This window comes from Oncorhynchus tshawytscha, linkage group LG03, assembly GCF_018296145.1.
Source record: "Oncorhynchus tshawytscha isolate Ot180627B linkage group LG03, Otsh_v2.0, whole genome shotgun sequence".
NCBI classification, from domain to species: Eukaryota; Metazoa; Chordata; class Actinopteri; order Salmoniformes; family Salmonidae; genus Oncorhynchus; species Oncorhynchus tshawytscha.
This window is the reverse complement of record NC_056431.1, coordinates 29664477-29682758: the sequence shown is the minus strand read 5'-3', so window position 1 is coordinate 29682758 and position 18282 is coordinate 29664477. Positions and strand designations below refer to the sequence as shown.

Sequence of the window (18282 nt, the reverse complement as noted above, 5' to 3'; positions counted from 1 at the left end):
GTATGTAGTATCGGAGTGTGTGAAAATGTGTTTCTCTCTCCTCCTCACCCAATGGCGGCTGCAGCATGCCTGCGTTCTTCTCGCAGTTGCCGATAGGCTGGATCTCTGACGAGTCCACCAGGCGCCAGAAGTCGTTCTTGTTATCGGAGCCATCGAGGCGCAGGCGCAGCCGCGATCCAGTCAGGCCCACCACCGTAGCAATGCAGGTGGACGTTGTATTCCGAGGGTCCTGCGCCTCCAGCTTCATGCCCGCCTTGAACTCATTCACTGGAGGTGTTGCGCCCTGTAGAGGTAGGGGAAGGTCAGAGAGGCATGCAATGATGCTGGACAGATTCAACATGCTAAGATAGGAACACAGCATCAAGCAAGACTATGTATCGAAGGTGAGTTGAACTCACTCTGTGGTGACGAGGTAGCCCTGCACGCAACTTGAAATCAGTGTCACCCCTCGACCCAAGAGGGAATTTCTTCTTAGCCTAATGGTTCCCTAAAAAAAATCCCGCCACTTAGCAAATTTCAGGTCTTGTGAGTGGAAATTTGAATGTTGTGAGCATTCTGTGCAACTTGCACACGTTTACTGTGAACACTGGCTGTACCCGCTTTAATTATAGTTTTAGTCAGTGGCCAAGCAGGCTATTAGGGCATAATATAGGCCTATCAAAAAGGCCTACAAACAAAACCAATGGAGCAAATGCATCCCATAACATTTTCACATGAAATAGCTAACGATTTCTATTATATACACTACGGTTCAAAAGTCTGGGGTCACTTAGAAATGTCCTTGTTTTTGAAAGAAAAGCACATTTTTTGTCCATTAAAATAACATCACAATGATCAGAAATACAGTGTAGACAATGTTAATGTTGTAAATTACTATTGTAACTGGAAACAGCAGATTTCTTATGGAATATCTACATAGGCCCATTATCAGTAAGAGGAGCTGCCTAGAAGGCCAGCATCCCGGAGTCGCCTCTTCACTGTTGACGTTCAGACTGTTGTTTTGCGGGTGCTATTTAATGAAGCTGCCAGTTGAGGACTTGTTAGGCGTCTGTTTTTCAAACTAGACACTCTAATGTACTTGTCCTCTTGCTCAGTTGTGCACCAGGGCCTCCCAGTTTGCCAGTATGAGATCTTCCGTTTTTTGGCAATTTCTCTCATGGAATAGCCTTCATTTCTCAGAACAAGAATAGACTGACAAGTTTCAGAAGAAAGCCTTTGTTTCTGGCCATTTTGAGCCTGAAATCGAACCCACAAATGCTAATGCTCCAGATAAACAACTAGTGTAAAGAAGGCCAGTTGTATTGCTTCTTTAATCAGAAAAACTGTTTTCAGCTGTGCTAACATAATTGCAAAAGGGTTTTCTAATGATTAAGAATTAGCCTTTTAAAATTATAAACATGGAATAGCTAACACAACGTGCCATTGGAACACAGAAGTGATGGTTGTTGATAATGGGTCTCATCGACATGGGCGTACAATTCCATAAAAAATAAATTCAGCCGTTCCCAGCTACAATAGTCATTTACAACATTAACAATGTCTACCCTGTATTTCGGATCAATTTGATGTTATTTTAATGGACAAAAAATGAGCTGTTCTTTCAAAAACAGAGACATTTCTAAGTGACGTCAAACTTTTGAATGGAACACACACACACACACACACACACAAATAAAGTTGAAGTCGAAAGTTTACATACACCTTAGCCAAATACATTTAAACTCAGTTTTTCACAATTCCTGATATTGACTGAGTAAAAATTCCCTGTTTTAGGTCAGTTAGGATCACCACTTTATTTTAAGAATGTGAAATTTCAGAATAATAGTAGAGAGAATGATTCATTTCAGCTTTTATTTCTTTCATCTCATTCCCAGTGGGTCAGAAGTTTTCATACACTCAATTAGTATTTGGTAACATTGCCTTTAAATTGTTGAACTTGTGTCAAACGTTTTTGGGTAGCCTTCCACACGCTTCCCACAATAAGTTGGGTACATTTTGGCCCATTCCTCCTGACAGAGCTGGTGTAACTGAGTCAGGTTTGTAGGCCTCCTTGCTTGCACACACTTTTTAAGTTCTGCCCACAAATGTTCTATAGGATTGAGGTCAGGGCTTTGTGATGGCCACTCCAATACCTTGACATGGTTGTCCTTAAGCCACTTTGCCACAACTTTGGAAGTATGCTTGGGGTCATTGTCCATTTGGAAGACCCATTTGAGACCAAGCTTTAACTTCCTGACTGATGTCTTGAGATGTTGTTTCAATATAGCCACATCATTTTCCTTTCTCATTTTGCCATCTATTTTGTGAAGTGTACCAGTCCCTCCAGCAGCAAAGCACCCCCAACAACATGATGCTGCCAGCCCCGTGTTTCACAGTTGGGATGGTGTTTTTCGGCTTGCAAGCCCCCCCCACACACGTTTCCTCCAAACATAACGATGGTCATTATGGCAAAACAGTTCTATTTTGGTTTCATCAGACCAGAGTACATTTCTCCAAAAAGTACGATCTTTTTCCCCATGTGCAGTTGCAAGCCGTAGTCTGGCTCTGATCGGCCTTTCAGGTTCTGTCGATATAGGACTCGTTTTACTGTGGATGTGTATGTAAACATCTGACTTCAACTGCATATGTAGCTCTGGAAACCAACGTCTTAACCAATGTTCCCTCTAAGCTGCTTGGCTGCACAACACAAGGACTGCTGCACTGATGAATTGCCAGGCATTGCAGAGATACACAAATAGCTAATTTATCAGCCATGAGGGGTGTTTGCTTCCTACAAGAGCAGGATATCTGTATATTTCTAGTCCTCTTTGAAAAGTGGGTCAGTATTGTATTTTGAGACAGGCTTGAATATGCAAAGAAGCCAATAGGTAGCCTGCATTTTTGTCTGATTCTCTGTACGGTAATAATAATGAATGTTATTTTGTAAAGTGGTTTCTTCTATCAAACAACACAATGTTCAGTCACTTATTTGAACCATGCTGTTTAGGCTACAAACCATTTATTATTTGGTGACTTGAGCTTTTGGACAGGTATAAAATCTGTCTGACTTGTCTGAAGGACAAGTTGCTAAAAGGTTCATGTGAAGCCCTGCATAATGTTTAATGACTGTAGTGTGTTTATGTATATATACAGTGGGGAGAACAAGTATTTGATACACTGCCGATTTTGCAGGTTTTCCTACTTACAAAGCATGTAGAGGTCTGTAATTATTATCATAGGTACACTTCAACTGTGAGAGACGGAATCTTTTAAAACATCCAGAAAATCACATTGTATGATTTTTAAGTAATTAATTTGCATTTTATTGCATGACATAAGTATTTGATACATCAGAAAAGCATAACTTAATATTTGGTACAGAAACCTTTGTTTCCAATTACAGAGATCATACGTTTCCTGTAGTTCTTGACCAGGTTTGCACACACTGCAGAAGGGATTTTGGCCCACTCCTCCATACAGACCTTCTCCAGATCCTACAGATTTCGGGGCTGTAGCTGGGCAATACAGACTTTAACCTCCCTCAAAAGATTTTCTATTGGGTTCAGGTCTGGAGACTGGCTAGGCCACTCTAGGACCTTGAGATGCTTCTTACGGAGCCACTCCTTAGTTGCCCTGGCTGTGTGTTTCGGGTCGTTGTCATGCTGGAAGACCCAGCCACAACCCATCTTCAATACTCTTACTGAGGGAAGGAGGTTGTTGGCCAAGATCTTGCGATATATGGCCCCATCCATCCTCCCCTCAATACGGTGCAGTCGTACCTGTCCCCTTTGCAGAAAAGCATCCCCAAAGAATGATGTTTCCACCTCCATGCTTCACGGTTGGGATGGTGTCTTGGGGTTGTACTCATCCTTCTTCTTCCTCGAAACACGGCGAGTGGAGTTTAGACCAAAAAGCTCTATTTTTGTCTCATCAGACCACTTGACCTTCTCCGATTCGTCCTCTGGATCATCCAAATGGTCATTGTCAAACTTCAGACGGGCCTGAACATGCGCTGGCTTGAGCAGGGGGACCTTGCGTGCGCTGCAGGATTTTAATCCATGACGGCGTAGTGTGTTACTAATGGTTTTCTTTAAGACTGTGGTCCCAGCTCTCTTCAGGTCATTGACCAGGTCCTGCCGTGTAGTTCTGGGCTGATCCCTCACCTTCCTCATGATCATTGATGCCCCACGAGGTGAGATCTTGCATGGAGCCCCAGACCGAGGGTGATTGACCGTCATCTTGAACTTCTTCCATTTTCTAATAATTGCGACAACAGTTGTTGCCTTCTCACCACAAGCTGCTTGCCTATTGTCCTGTAGCCCATCCCAGCCTTGTGCAGGTCTACAATTGTATCCCTGATGTCCTTACACAGCTATCTGGTCTTGGCCATTGTGGAGAGGTTGGAGTCTGTTTGATTGAGTGTGTGGACAGGTGTCTTTTATACAGGTAACGAGTTCAAACAGGTGCAGTTAATACAGGTAACTGGAGAACAGGAGGGCTTCTCTTGGTACTAGGGGGCAGTATTTTCAGTTTTGGGAAAAGAACGTTCCCGTTTTAAACGGGATATTTTGTCAGGAAAAGATGCTGGAATATGCATATACAGTGCCTTGCGAAAGTATTCGGCCCCCTTGAACTTTGCGACCTTTTGCCACATTTCAGGCAAACATAAAGATATAAAACTGTATTTTTTTGTGAAGAATCAACAACAAGTGGGACACAATCATGAAGTGGAACGACATTTATTGGATATTTCAAACTTTTTTAACAAATCAAAAACTGAAAAACTGGGCGTGCAAAATTATTCAGCCCCCTTAAGTTAATACTTTGTAGCGCCACCTTTTGCTGTGATTACAGCTGTAAGTCGCTTGGGGTATGTCTCTATCAGTTTTGCACATCGAGAGACTGACATTTTTTCCCATTCCTCCTTGCAAAACAGCTCGAGCTCAGTGAGGTTGGATGGAGAGCATTTGTGAACAGCAGTTTTCAGTTATTTCCACAGATTCTCGATTGGATTCAGGTCTGGACTTTGACTTGGCCATTCTAACACCTGGATATGTTTATTTTTGAACCATTCCATTGTAGATTTTGCTTTATGTTTTGGATCATTGTCTTGTTGGAAGACAAATCTCCGTCCCAGTCTCAGGTCTTTTGCAGACTCCATCAGGTTTTCTTCCAGAATGGTCCTGTATTTGGCTCCATCCATCTTCCCATCAATTTTAACCATCTTCCCTGTCCCTGCTGAAGAAAAGCAGGCCCAAACCATGATGCTGCCACCACCATGTTTGACAGTGGGGATAGGGTGTGTTCAGGGTGATGAGCTGTGTTGCTTTTACGCCAAACATAACGTTTTGCATTGTTGCCAAAAAGTTCAATTTTGGTTTCATCTGACCAGAGCACCTTCTTCCACATGTTTGGTGTGTCTCCCAGGTGGCTTGTGGCAAACGACACTTTTTATGGATATCTTTAAGAAATGGCTTTCTTCTTGCCACTCTTCCATAAAGGCCAGATTTGTGCAATATACGACTGATTGTTGTCCTATGGACAGAGTCTCCCACCTCAGCTGTAGATCTCTGCAGTTCATCCAGAGTGATCATGGGCCTCTTGGCTGCATCTCTGATCGGTCTTCTCCTTGTATGAGCTGAAAGTTTAGAGGGACGGCCAGGTCTTGGTAGATTTGCAGTGGTCTGATACTCCTTCCATTTCAATATTATCGCTTGCACAGTGCTCCTTGGGATGTTTAAAGCTTGGGAAATCTTTTTGTATCCAAATCCGGCTTTAAACTTCTTCACAACAGTATCTCGGACCTGCCTGGTGTGTTCCTTGTTCTTCATGATGCTCTCTGCGCTTTTAACGGACCTCTGAGACTATCACAGTGCAGGTGCATTTATACGGAGACTTGATTACACACAGGTGGATTGTATTTATCATCATTAGTCATTTAGGTCAACATTGGATCATTCAGAGATCCTCACTGAACTTCTGGAGAGAGTTTGCTGCACTGAAAGAAAAGGGGCTGAATAATTTTGCACGCCCAATTTTTCAGTTTTTGATTTGTTAAAAAAGTTTGAAATATCCAATAAATGTCGTTCCACTTCATGATTGTGTCCCACTTGTTGTTGATTCTTCACAAAAAAATACTGTTTTATATATTTATGTTTGATACCTGAAATGTGGCAAAAGGTCGCAAAGTTCAAGGGGGCCGAATACTTTCGCAAGGCACTGTAATTGACAGCTTTGGATAGAAAACACTCTAACGTTTCCAAAACTGTAAAGATATTGTCTGTGAGTATAACAGAACTGATGTTGCAGGCGAAAGCCTGAGAAAAATCCAATCCGGAAGTGCCCCAGGTTTTGAAAGCGCTGCGTTCCAATGACTCCCTATTCAGCTGCTTACGCTTTCTACGTATTCCCCAAGGTGTCTACAGCATTCTGATGTAGTTTTACGCATTTCTGTTGAAGAATAGCCATAGGCGGCCACATTGCGTAAGTGGTTACATGGTGGTTCCGAGAGAGATTCTCAAGGTTAAAGAAAAACTAACAGGTCTGTGAGAACCGGAATTCTTACTGGTTGGTAGGTGATCAAATACTTATGTCATGCAATAAAATGCAAATTAATTACTTAAAAATCATACAATGTGATTTTCTGGATTTTTGTTTTAGATTCCGTCTCTCACAGTTGAAGTGTACCTATGGTAAAAATTACAGACCTCTACATGCTTTGTAAGTAGAAAAACCTGTAAAATCGGCAGTGTATCAAATACTTGTTCTCCCCACTGTGTGTGTGTGTGTGTGTGTGTGTGTGTGTGTGTGTGTGTGTGTGTGTGTGTGTGTGTGTGTATATATATATATATATCAGTTGAAGTCGGAAGTTGACATACACTTAGGTTGGAGTCATTAAAACAAATTTTTCAACCACTCCACAAATTTCTTGTTTACAAAGTATGGTTTTGGCAAGTTGGTTAGGACATCTACTTTGTGCATGACAAGTAATTTTTCTAACAATTGTTTAGACAGATTATTTTACTGTATCACAATTCCAGTGGGTCAGAAGTTTAAATACACTAAGTTGGCTGTGCCTTTAATTCTTACGGCTGAAATCCCGCTAACGGGATCAATATAATACAACAGCCAGTGAAAGTGCAGGGCGCTAAATTCAAACAACAGAAATCTCATAATTAAAATTCCTCAAACAAACAAGTATTTCACAACATTTTAAAGATAAACCTGTTGTTAATCCCACCACAGTGTCTGATTTCAAAAAGGCTTTAAGACGAAAGCACAACAAACGATTATGTTAGGTCAGTAAATAGTCACAGAAACACACAGCCATTTTTCCAGCCAAAGAGAGGAGTCACAAAAAGCAGAAATAGAGATAAAATGGATCACTAACCTAACATGCATGTTTTGTTTGATAAAGTTCATTTTTATATCCAAAAGGCCCGTTATGCTTCCAAAACATCCAGTGATTTTGCAGAGAGCCACATCAATTTACAGAAATACTCCAAATAAACATTGCTAAAAGATACAAGTGTTATGCATGGAACTTTAGATAAACTTCTCCTTAATGCAACCGCTGTGTCAGATTTTTTTTTAAACTTTACGGAAAAAGCACACCATGCAATAATCTGAGTACGGCGCTCAGACACAGAAAAACAAGCCATACAGATACTCGCCATGTTGTTGAGTCAACAGAAGTCAGAAATAGCATTATAAATATTCACTTACCTTTGACGATCTTCATCAGAATGCACTCCCAGGAATCCCAGTTACACAATAAATGTTTGTTTTGTTCGATAAAGTCCATCATTTATGTCCAAATAGCTCCTTTTTGTTTGCGCGTGTCGTTCATAAATCCAAATTCACGACGCAAAGGCCAGACGAAAAGTCAAAAAGTTCCGTTACAGTTCGTAGAAACATGTCAAACGTGAGTGTTTTCCATCCAAATCTACTAACAATATGCATATCTTACCTTCTGGGCCTGAGTAGCAGGCAGTTTACTCTGGGCACCTTATTAATCCAGGCTACTCAATACTGCCCCCCAGCCATAAGAAGTTAAACAGCCTGGAAAATTCCAGAAAATGATGTCATGGCTTTAGAGCTTCTGATAGGCTAATTGACATAATTTGAGCCAATTGGAGGTGTACCTGTGGATGTATTTCAAGGCCCACCTTCAAACTCAGTGCCTCTTTGCTTGACATCATGGGAAAATCAAAAGAAATCAGCCAAGACCTCAGAAAAAAAATTGTAGACCTCGAAATGTCTGGTTTATCCTTGGGATCAATTTCCACATGCCTGAAGGTACCACGTTCATCTGTACAAACAATAGTACGAAAGTATAAACTCCATGGGACCACGCAGTCGTCATACCGCTCAGGAAGGAGACTTCTGTACCCGAGAGATGAACATACGTTGGTGCGAAAACTGCAAATCAATCCCAGAACAACAGCAAAGGACCTTGTGAAGATGCTGGAGGAAACAGGTACAAAAGTATCTATAGTCACAGTAAAACAAGTCCTATATCGACATAACCTGAAAGGCCGCTCAGCAAGGAAGAAAGCCACTGCTCCAAAACTGCCATAAAAAAAGCCAGACTACGGTTTGCAACTGCACATGGGGACAAAGATCGTTCTTTTTGGAGAAATGTCCTCTGGTCTGATGAAACAAAAATAGAACTGTTTTGCCATAATGACCATCGTTATGTTTGGAGGAAAAAGGGGGAGGCTTGCAAGCCGAAAAACACCATCCCAACCGTGAAGCACAGGGGTGGCTGCATCATGTTGTTGGCGGTGCTTTGCTGCTGGAGGGACAGGTGCACTTCACAAAATAGATGGCATCATGAGAAGGGATAATTACGTAGCTATATTGAAGCAACATCTCAAGACCTCAGTAAAGAAGTTAAAGCTTGGTGGCAAATGTCTCTTCCAAATGGACAATGACCCCAAGCATACTTCCAAAGTTGTGACAAAATGGCTTAAGGACAACCATGTCAAGGTATTGGAGTGGCCATCACAAAGCCCTGACCTCAATTCCATAGAAAATCTGTGGGCAGAACTGAAAAAGCATGTGCGAGCAAGGAGGCCTACAAACCTGACTCAGTTACACCAGCTCTGGCAGGAGGAATGTGCCAAAATGCACCCAACTTATTGTGGGAAGCTTGTGGAAGGTTACCCGAAACAAGTTAAACAATTTAAAGGCAGTGCTACCAAATATCAAATTGAGTGTATGTAAACTTCTGACCCACTGGGAATGTGATGAAAGAAATAAAAGCTGAAATAAATCACTCTCTACTATTATTCTGGCATTTCACATTCTTAAAATAAAGTGGTGATCCTAACTGACCTAAGACAGAGATTTTTTACTAGGATTAAATGTCAGGAATTGTGAAAAACTGAGTTTAAATGTATTTGGCTAAGGTGTATGTAAACTTTTGACTTCAACTGTAGATGCTGCTCATTGTCACTGGTGAGACTTTGGCTGCCACGGTTAACTTCTATCTCATATTGCTTGTTGGTCATAATTCCTACAAACTCAGTAAATGCCATGGCTTAGAATCATTTGGCTCTGAATCATTTCAGGAGCAGAAGTTTCACATAGGATAGTAGCATGCCCTGACATTTTGATGAGGAAGATATACTGTAGTCTGATTAGGGGGGCTTACCTGTCTGAAGCAGTGCGCAGGTGCAGCACTAGCACCTGTTTCCTTCAGGTATTTGTCCCAACTGAAGTGACCTGTGGGACAGAAAAAGCACAATGGCTGCTTTTTGTTGTCTACCGTTATATGTTTTTGTGTGAATGTGTGTGGTTTTGGGGTTCAGTGCTCATGGTATGTGCTATTGTTAAGGTGTTCCCATGCCTCCAAGCCGAAAACATTCGGTGCATATATTATGACAACATTTTGGGACACGTTTGTTTTGTTTTGAACTTCGGTAAGGTTTCTTTTTTTCAGTTGATCGAGGCAAGCTGAAGTCTGTAGCCAAAGTCAACGCCCCTTCGTTGGTCAACAGTAGGGATTCTTCAGTAAAGTCTTAAAGCACATTTTTCATTGAGAAAAACTGCACCAAACATCTTAGTTAGATGTAAAATTGCACGACTAAGATCTCCTCTGCAAAAACTTCAAAATTAATTACAGATTTCTTGAGTTATCTTAGATTAATTCTGACTATTTTGAGGAAGTGTATAGAGCTACGGCATCTCAAAATGGACAAACAGTACTATTACCAAGTTCTTCTCATTTTTCAAGCAAATTTATTTTAAGGTAGAATGCTTAGCACACCGCCAGCTGAACTGAAGCATGCTGATGCCTTTAGAACAGTGTTATAAGCCAGGGGTTGGAACTGGTTCAGGGAACAGGCATTTTTTTTGTAGTCCCACAAAAAAATGTTTAAGCTAAGCCCTCACTCAGAATCATATTCCAGTGTCTGCTTGCAAGCTGAAAATCTTTACCAGGGTGTGTGTGTTTAGCCTACCTGGCCCTCCCCCACCGAAGCATAGGCTACTGTACTGACATTACAAGCGTGATTCAGAAGATGGGCAGAGATTTTTAACTAGCTAGAGAAGAATAGATTTGCTTTTTCCGATGCTAGTTAAGGATACTATAGGCCTAGTTATCACGTTCCGTGTTAAATTTATTAACTACAAAAAGGTAAGACATGTTTTTAATTATGGTGCCGCTCTGCGTACACAAGCCCCAGTTTGGGGCGGCAGGGTAGCCTAGTGGTTAGAGTGTTGGACTAGTAACTGGAAGGTTGCAAGTTCAAACCCCCGAGCTGACAAGGTACAAATCTGTCGTTCTGCCCCTGAACAGGCAGTTAACCCACTGTTCCTAGGCCGTCATTGTAAATAAGAATTTGTTCTTAACTGACTTGCCTAGTTAAATAAAGGTAAAAAAATAAAAATAATCTAGCTCAAGCCTGTTAGCTATATAGGTCAAAGGACAGTCAAAGTTCCTCTATAGAAGCCGCTCCTTCTAGGTATAATTCTGAGGACCCAGATAATGCATGTCATAAGATGCCCAGAGCTTCAAGCCTCCTCCTCAACCCTCTCTTGCGCTCTCTCGACCCCCAAAAATTTCAGTCGCAATAATTTAATGAGCTAAATGTAAAAAAGAAGGTTGATTTAACAGGTTAAAAAGGAACAGAAAATATAAACCAATACTTCTTTGGGATTCGAACCGGTTCAGAACTTTATTTTGCTAGTCGGAATAGTGGAACGGAACGCACAGAAATTGTGTTTCTGTTCAGAATGAAACAATTGGAAAATCATTTTGGTTCCAACCCCTGGTTATAACTGAATATGAATGTGTTTGATTCAGGATGTTGTTTTCATTCAGCAGTGATTCATCTGAGAAAGTTGGTGTGTGTGGTAATGTACCTCCTTGGTACTGCGATGGGACCCGGGAGGGACGGCCACTTCGGGCATGCTTGATCTGCCTGCCATCTTTCCACTCAATAGCTAGAGGAGAAAGCAGGGCACAACGTTTCAGAGACACCATTCAATTAATCAACTATCTATTCATAACTAGAATAAATTCACTTGATCTTTAGCAACTGTCATTGAGATGTGTGAGTCCAAACTATCACATCAGCATCTGAGACTTCTATACACACATTAAAGTATCCTAAATATAGGACCCTACTTGAGCAGCATCATTAGAAGATGTACATTATGCTTTTCAAATGGACAATTGCATTCCATTTCTTAACATGACATTACCTTTTTGTGGCACTGGCTTCCTCATGTCCAGTAATACTGACTAAGTTCAAGACACAATAGTCCACTCTCTAAAGAAGGGAAACGAGAGGGGGAAACAACATTGAAGTAAACACAAACCATTTGATACTTCCCCCTTCATGTTAGGTCAGAATTTAGGTCCAATTTGGACCTTTCTTCTACATTGTTGTGTTCAAGAAGCCAGTCTGATGTAGCCTATACTAGTGCTAGCCTGGTTAGCCTTTTAAGGGTGATTCCAGCATTATGGACATTACATTTGCACGCAAAATCAAAACTTTAATTTCTAACAGAATGGACAAACAAAATATAATATATGTGTATGTCTGTAGTACCTCTTACGGGAAGTGTATACCCCCAAAATAACTGACTTCTAAATATTGTCATGTTGGAGAAATAAAGCAAAAATTACTGTTATGGATGTTAGAATCTATGGTGTCCAATACATTTTTTATATTTTGACCAACGGGTATTTTACTCCTCTAAGAAAGCCAATGGTCCAAACTGCATGTCTCTATCATAATCCATGAAAAGTTTATTGGAGTTCTTACTCTTGTATGTTGGCCAAGATTAGGGTGACTCAACGGAGGCTAGAGAAGAAATGTGGTCAAAAATCTGGGAAATAGCATTGCGTCAGCTAGGCTGGATGCTGTGCGAGAACTAAGGCAAACTGACAGGTTCACCGTTGAACTTATCTTTCTTCTCAAATCCGGAGGAGATAAAACAAGGTAAGGTAAGATAGATATCGATTTTGAGACATGACATGTATACTGAACATAAATATAAATGCAACTTGTAAAGTGTTGGTCCCGTGTTTCATGAGCGTAAATAAAATACCCCAGAAATGATCCATACGCACAAAAAGCTTATTTCTCTAAAATGTAATGGACAAATTTGTTTATATCCCTGTTAGTGAGCATTTCTCCTTTGCCAAGATAATCCATCCACCTGACAGGTGTGGCATATCAAGAAGCTTGCAGTACGTCCAACCAGCCTCAACCGCAGGCCACGTGTATTCCGCCGTGTGGGTGAGCAGTTTACTGATGTCAAAGTTGTGAAACAGTGTGCCCCATGGTAGCGGTGAGGTTATGGTATGGGCAGGCATAAGCTACGGACAAAAAACACAATTGCATTTTATTGATGGCAATTTGAATAGACAGACTATTTTTGGTTCAGTGTAAAGAAATAAACTGCGTTTTTTTCAGTGGCGCCAAAGATTTTGCAGCAGTGTTGCGTCGCTGCTGAATACATACACTGACAGTATGAAAATATGGATACCGCCCAACCTTAGGCCATGTCCATTACACCCCCCCCCCATGAGCCCTTTCGAAAAGCCATGAAATACGACTTGACTGAAATATCTTTGAGACATGTAGACCGTAAGGATAATTATGGATGTGTTTAATTTGGAAATGACTAACTTTATCTGTGGATGCTCAGGTTGACTTTCCCACGGATTCGCTCTTAACACTCTCCCCTTCTGTCGGCCAGGCAGTGGGTCGGCGTTGGAGGCAGACGACAGGGTACAACAAAGAGGTGGCCCCAGCTGTCAGCAAACCTCAGTCACCCACCCAAACACACTCAGGGCTCACTGTAGACACAGAAAACTCATCCCTGTTGGGGTATTGACAAAACAAGAGGATCCAGACTGGAGAAACAGAATGGGTAACATTATAGCCAATATAGGGTATTAATTTCAAGAGGTGACCATCTATTTTGGATCTTAAAAATGATCTGACCAGGCTGGGGATGTCTGGCTGGCTATCCTTGACTTGAGGGGCTTTGGCCCCTAACCCTGAGCCTAGGTTAATTACCAGTTGGCTAGACACACAGGTGATTAGGTCAGACAAACACGTGGCTGATATTATATTGGTCCTCAAAGTAGACTAGATTTGTTTAGCATCAAGACACAGCAGTCACTGCTACTCACAAATCCATTGTTTATAAAATGCATGCAGCCATGACATTGAAATGAATAGCAGATAAAGGCAAATTGCCTAACTAATGCATATTTACAAAGTAGCCACGCTAATCACACCAACCATTTAAAGATATATCAATATCTTTAAATCAAATCAGCCCGACTGTTTTTTTTTATTTATCCTAACTGGTTTAGATTATTCATACACACCAGCAGCAGTGCATCAGTAACTGTTTCAAGCTAGCAAACTAGGTAGCTACATAATTTCAGCTGGCAATCAAATAGACTTCTAAATTAACCTAGCCTTAAACTCAGTTACTATAAATTTGCATGGCTACCATTAGCTAAGTTTACATTGGGCTGACAAGTGGTCATAAATAACGGTTTCAAAGATGCAATACTAGGCTATAGCGGTTTCAAATACGCAATACTAGACTATAGCAATGGTGGAGACACAAAAACAAAACTCATAATATGCAATAAAAAAAACCTTAAAAGATCATAAGTCTTCAGTTGGTTCTCTCAATAGAAGTGCGCCTTTTTCCTTGCGTCATGCGGATATCGACCAGCTCCCTCCTTTTCCCTTCCCAGAAAAAAATGACAGCGGCATTACCTACTAGGTAGGACAGACCAGCTCGCTTCTACGACCACTATTATAGACCACTATTAATGATAATGACCCACGTCAATGCTGTACTAGCTATAAGGGAAATTAGCTACCATCATTAGTCCGTGTAATGTGACTAAAATACTGATATTTAAGTTAGCCTAGCTAGCATTAGATATCAAGAATCCACACAAAAGCCAACGCACGGGACTCCCCCCAGGGGCAAAAGCCAAGCAATTCATCACGGTAGCTAGAAATTCAGCCAGCAAATATGTGCATTTAAGAGTGAGGATATGAAGCAGTACCTACCTCCAACCTAATAACATGGGCATGCTCGAACAACCGCTAGCTAGCTAGCTCCGTCAACACAGCATGCTAACGGGTAGACTTTATGTTAGCTATCTATCTATAGTTGGCTTGATTATAAATACATCAATAAATGCTAGATAAATTCCCGGCTAAAAAATGAATTAGGTAAAAAGAGGACAGCGTGTAAACAATATATTCGAGTCTGTTTACCTTGCTTTGAAATGTTTGTGTATTATTTTTATGTGGATTGAGCTAGTGGCTGTCCGCCATTTTTTTCTCCTTCTTTAAATTTGTATTGGCGGATAGCAAACGTGAGGTGCAAATACACCGCCACCTACTGTACTGCAGTGTGAGATTTCTTCATCTTCGTCTGTGGGATATATCAGCGGTTGGCATCCAACGTTATGGTGCATTACCTCCACCTACTGTACTGGAGTGTGGGCCAGAGACAGGGAGAAACTAAATCCTACCTACCAGCCCCGTTGCTCTTAAAAAAAGATAACAAAATATTTGAGACTAAATCTAATGACATTCTACTCAATATACTCTTTAAACTAATTTCATAGATCCCCTTCTCCCTCATACTAGATCTCAGCCTCTCTCTTTCCCCTGATACTGCCCACACTGTAGCAATACATAAAATAAAATCAAATTGAATTTGTCATATGCGCCGAATACAACAGGTAGACCTTACAGTGAAATGCTTACATGCTCCACGGTCTCTGTTTCTTGGCAATAATCACACTTTCCCGTTGGATGCTTTCCTGTCACATTTAAGGACTTATTCAACTGGCTGTGTCCCACCCTTAATCTTGTAAAAATAGCCTCCTCTCTTCTGTCCCTTCCTCCCTTGCTTTCTTCTGTACTTGAAATAAATGCCTGCCCTTAGTATCTCTATTCCACTGCTCCTGCCATCTCTGCATCATCACTGTCCATTTCAGGCTTTTTGCCTCTGCCTTGCTCATTGAAACTACAACATCAACATTCCCACTTCTAAGTGCTTCTTTAGCCAGGACATCAACTGCCTCGTTCCTCTCCACCCCCACATGGGCTGGGTCCCAAGTAAATCTTATCTGTATACCCATCTGTCTAATCCTGCCATGGGTTTGTACCATCTCATAAAGCAAATCTTGTCTACTATGTGACCTAAAGGACTGGAGACTCATTAACACTGCACATGAATCAGAGCAAATAACTACTGTCTGGCTTGACATCCTCCACCCACTGCAAGGCCAACAGTATGGCCATCAGCTCCGCCGTATATACAGCCAGATGATCTGTAACAAGTTTTCTGACTTCCACCCCACATTCCTGCACTACAAATGCTGACCCAGTACGTCCTGTCCTTTGATCTTTTGAACCATCTGTGTAAATGGCCACAAAATCCTGATACACAGTATCCAGACATCTCTTAAAACAAATCAGATGGATCAACACCCTCCCTATCTTTCTGTAGTCTCTCCAACACTTCTAGATCCACTACTGGAGGTGGGAGTAGCCATGGTGGATTTACAGGAATAGCTACCGTTGGACTAAACTCCCTTCCATACAGTTCCATGTCCTTTGCCTGGATATTACCCACCCACCCAAAGCTCGTATTCTGTCTTCTCTCATGTTCCCAGCATGCCTGTAAAACCCCTTTTGCAGGATGAGACACCCCATGTCCCTGTAGGTTGACCCAATAATTAATTGCCAGCTGCTGTCTCCTAATTTGCAACGGCATATCCCCCATCTCCACCTGAGGTGCAGGCACTGGGGAGGTCCGAAACGCCCCACTACATATTCTGAGTCCTTGTCCCTGTATGACATCTAGCCTTTCCAATGAGGTTCGGGCTGCCGAACCATACGCTACACTGCCATAGTCTATTACAGATCGGATCAATGCAACATACATGGTCCTCAATGAGGAACGCCCAGCCCCCCACTCCTTCACTGTCAGACAGCGCATCATATTTAGCACTTTTTTACACTTTCCCAATGTGTTCTGCCCAGGTCAGACTAGAGTCAAAGTATACCCCAAGGAACCTGAAGGTCCCCACCCTCTCCAAGTTTCTCCCATATAACCTCAGGCATACCTCATCTCCCACCTTCCTCTTGGTAAAGAACACTGTCTGAGTTTTCTCTACAGAGAACCTGAATCCCCACATTAATGCCCACCGCTCTACCTCAACAATTGCTTCCTGTTCCTTCCTGCCTATGTATGGCACATTTCTTCACCTCTTCCATAAGGTCCCATCATTTGCAAATGACGACCGCCCAATATCCGGCTGTACCTGAGAGTAAACATCATTAATCATGATTGAGAACAACAGAGGACTAATCACGCTCCCCTGTAGTGTATCGTTATCCACCAGGTATCTGCCTGATAGTGACTTTCCCACCCTCACCTGGATAGACCTTCCAAAGAGGAAATCCTTTATGCTGTTGTACGTTCTTCCTCCTACCCCCAAAATATCAAGCTTGATTAACAATCCCCTCCTTCCACATCATATCATACGCCTTGTCCACATCAAAAAAGACAGCTACAACAGTCTCCTTGTTCACCTGAGCCTTTCTGACCTCTGCTTCCAAGTGGCGCAGCGGTCTAAGGCACTGCATCTCAGTGCAAGAGGCGTCACTACAGTCCCCGATTTGAATCCAGGCTGTATCACATTCGGTTGTGATTGGGAGTCCCATAGGGCGGCGCACAATTGGCCCAGCGTCGTCCAGGTTTGACCGGGGTAGGCTGTCATTGTAAATAAGAATTTGTTCTTAATTGACTTGCCTAGTTAAATAAAGGTTAAATAAAATTTAAAAAATCTAAGCAGAGCACTGGGTCCATAGGTCCCCTTTCCTTCCTGAACTCACTCTGATGTGGCAATACTAGCCCCCTGCTCTCCAGGAAGCAATTTAGCCTCTCCGTAATCATATGTTCAATAATCTTACATACATGTGATGTTAAAGCTATTGGCTGATATCTTGTTGGCCTCGTTGGGTCCTTCCTTGGCTTCCGGATTGGTACCACTACTGCCTCCTTCCCACACTGTGTTTGTTGTACAACACCAATACCTTACCCAGTGCCTCATCACATAGATGGGACAACATAACATAGCACACCTCATCTTTCCCAGGTAAAGTTAACCCAGCCTTACCTATTGCCCTTTTCATCTCTGCCATGGTAAATGGTGCATTCAATGCATCATTTACATCCTCCCTCCTTTCCAGCACTCCAGGATGCTGCTCTCTCGTTCTCTCTCTCCCCCTCTGCTGCTCCTCTGACAAATTTGTAGAGCTATGCACTTCGACAAATGCTTTGGCCATCATCTCTGCCTTCTCCTCATCTGTTACTGCCACATCCTTCCCACTCATCAACACTGGATAATCCCACTCCCTTCTGACCCCACTTATCCTCTTAATCATCCCCCACACTTCTCCCACTGGTGTCGCCCTTCCAACGCCTGTTGGCGTCACAGAACCAACGCCAACATGATCTCTTTGCCTGACGGATAGTTCTCCTCACCAGAGTCTGGGCCTGCTTATACTGAATTAGATGTTGGAAGTTATGTGTCCTTTTCAGTACTCTAAATGTCCTGTTTCTACTCCTCACCATTTCCCCACACTCCTCCGTCCACCATGGGACTGCTTTCCTCCTCCTCCTCCCTGAACTCTTAGGTATAGCCTCAGTAGCTGCCCCACTAAAGCTGTTCTCACCCAGTTATTCATACTATCCACATCCCCGTTCTTATCCACTCGAGCCATC

General features: G+C 42.1%; 1 protein-coding gene across 14 annotated transcripts in view; it reads right to left on the bottom strand.

The window, feature by feature from the left end:
- The window catches only part of LOC112234101 (polycomb protein SCMH1), a 45812-nt gene extending 30930 nt beyond the window's left edge, over positions 1-14882 (bottom strand). For 5 of the 14 annotated variants that reach the window (XM_042313992.1, XM_042314045.1, XM_024402094.2 and 2 more), the window contains exons 1-6: positions 14754-14882; positions 13128-13297; positions 11692-11759; positions 11350-11430; positions 9638-9708; positions 49-283 (exon numbers count right to left, since the gene is read on the bottom strand). In XM_042313992.1, coding sequence (XP_042169926.1) covers positions 49-283; positions 9638-9708; positions 11350-11430; positions 11692-11716 — 412 coding nt within the window. In that variant the 5' untranslated portion in view covers positions 11717-11759; positions 13128-13297; positions 14754-14882. The other 9 variants (XM_042314007.1, XM_042314013.1, XM_042314021.1 and 6 more) reach the window with 9 other exon arrangements.
- Between the last annotated feature and the right edge of the window lie 3400 nt (positions 14883-18282).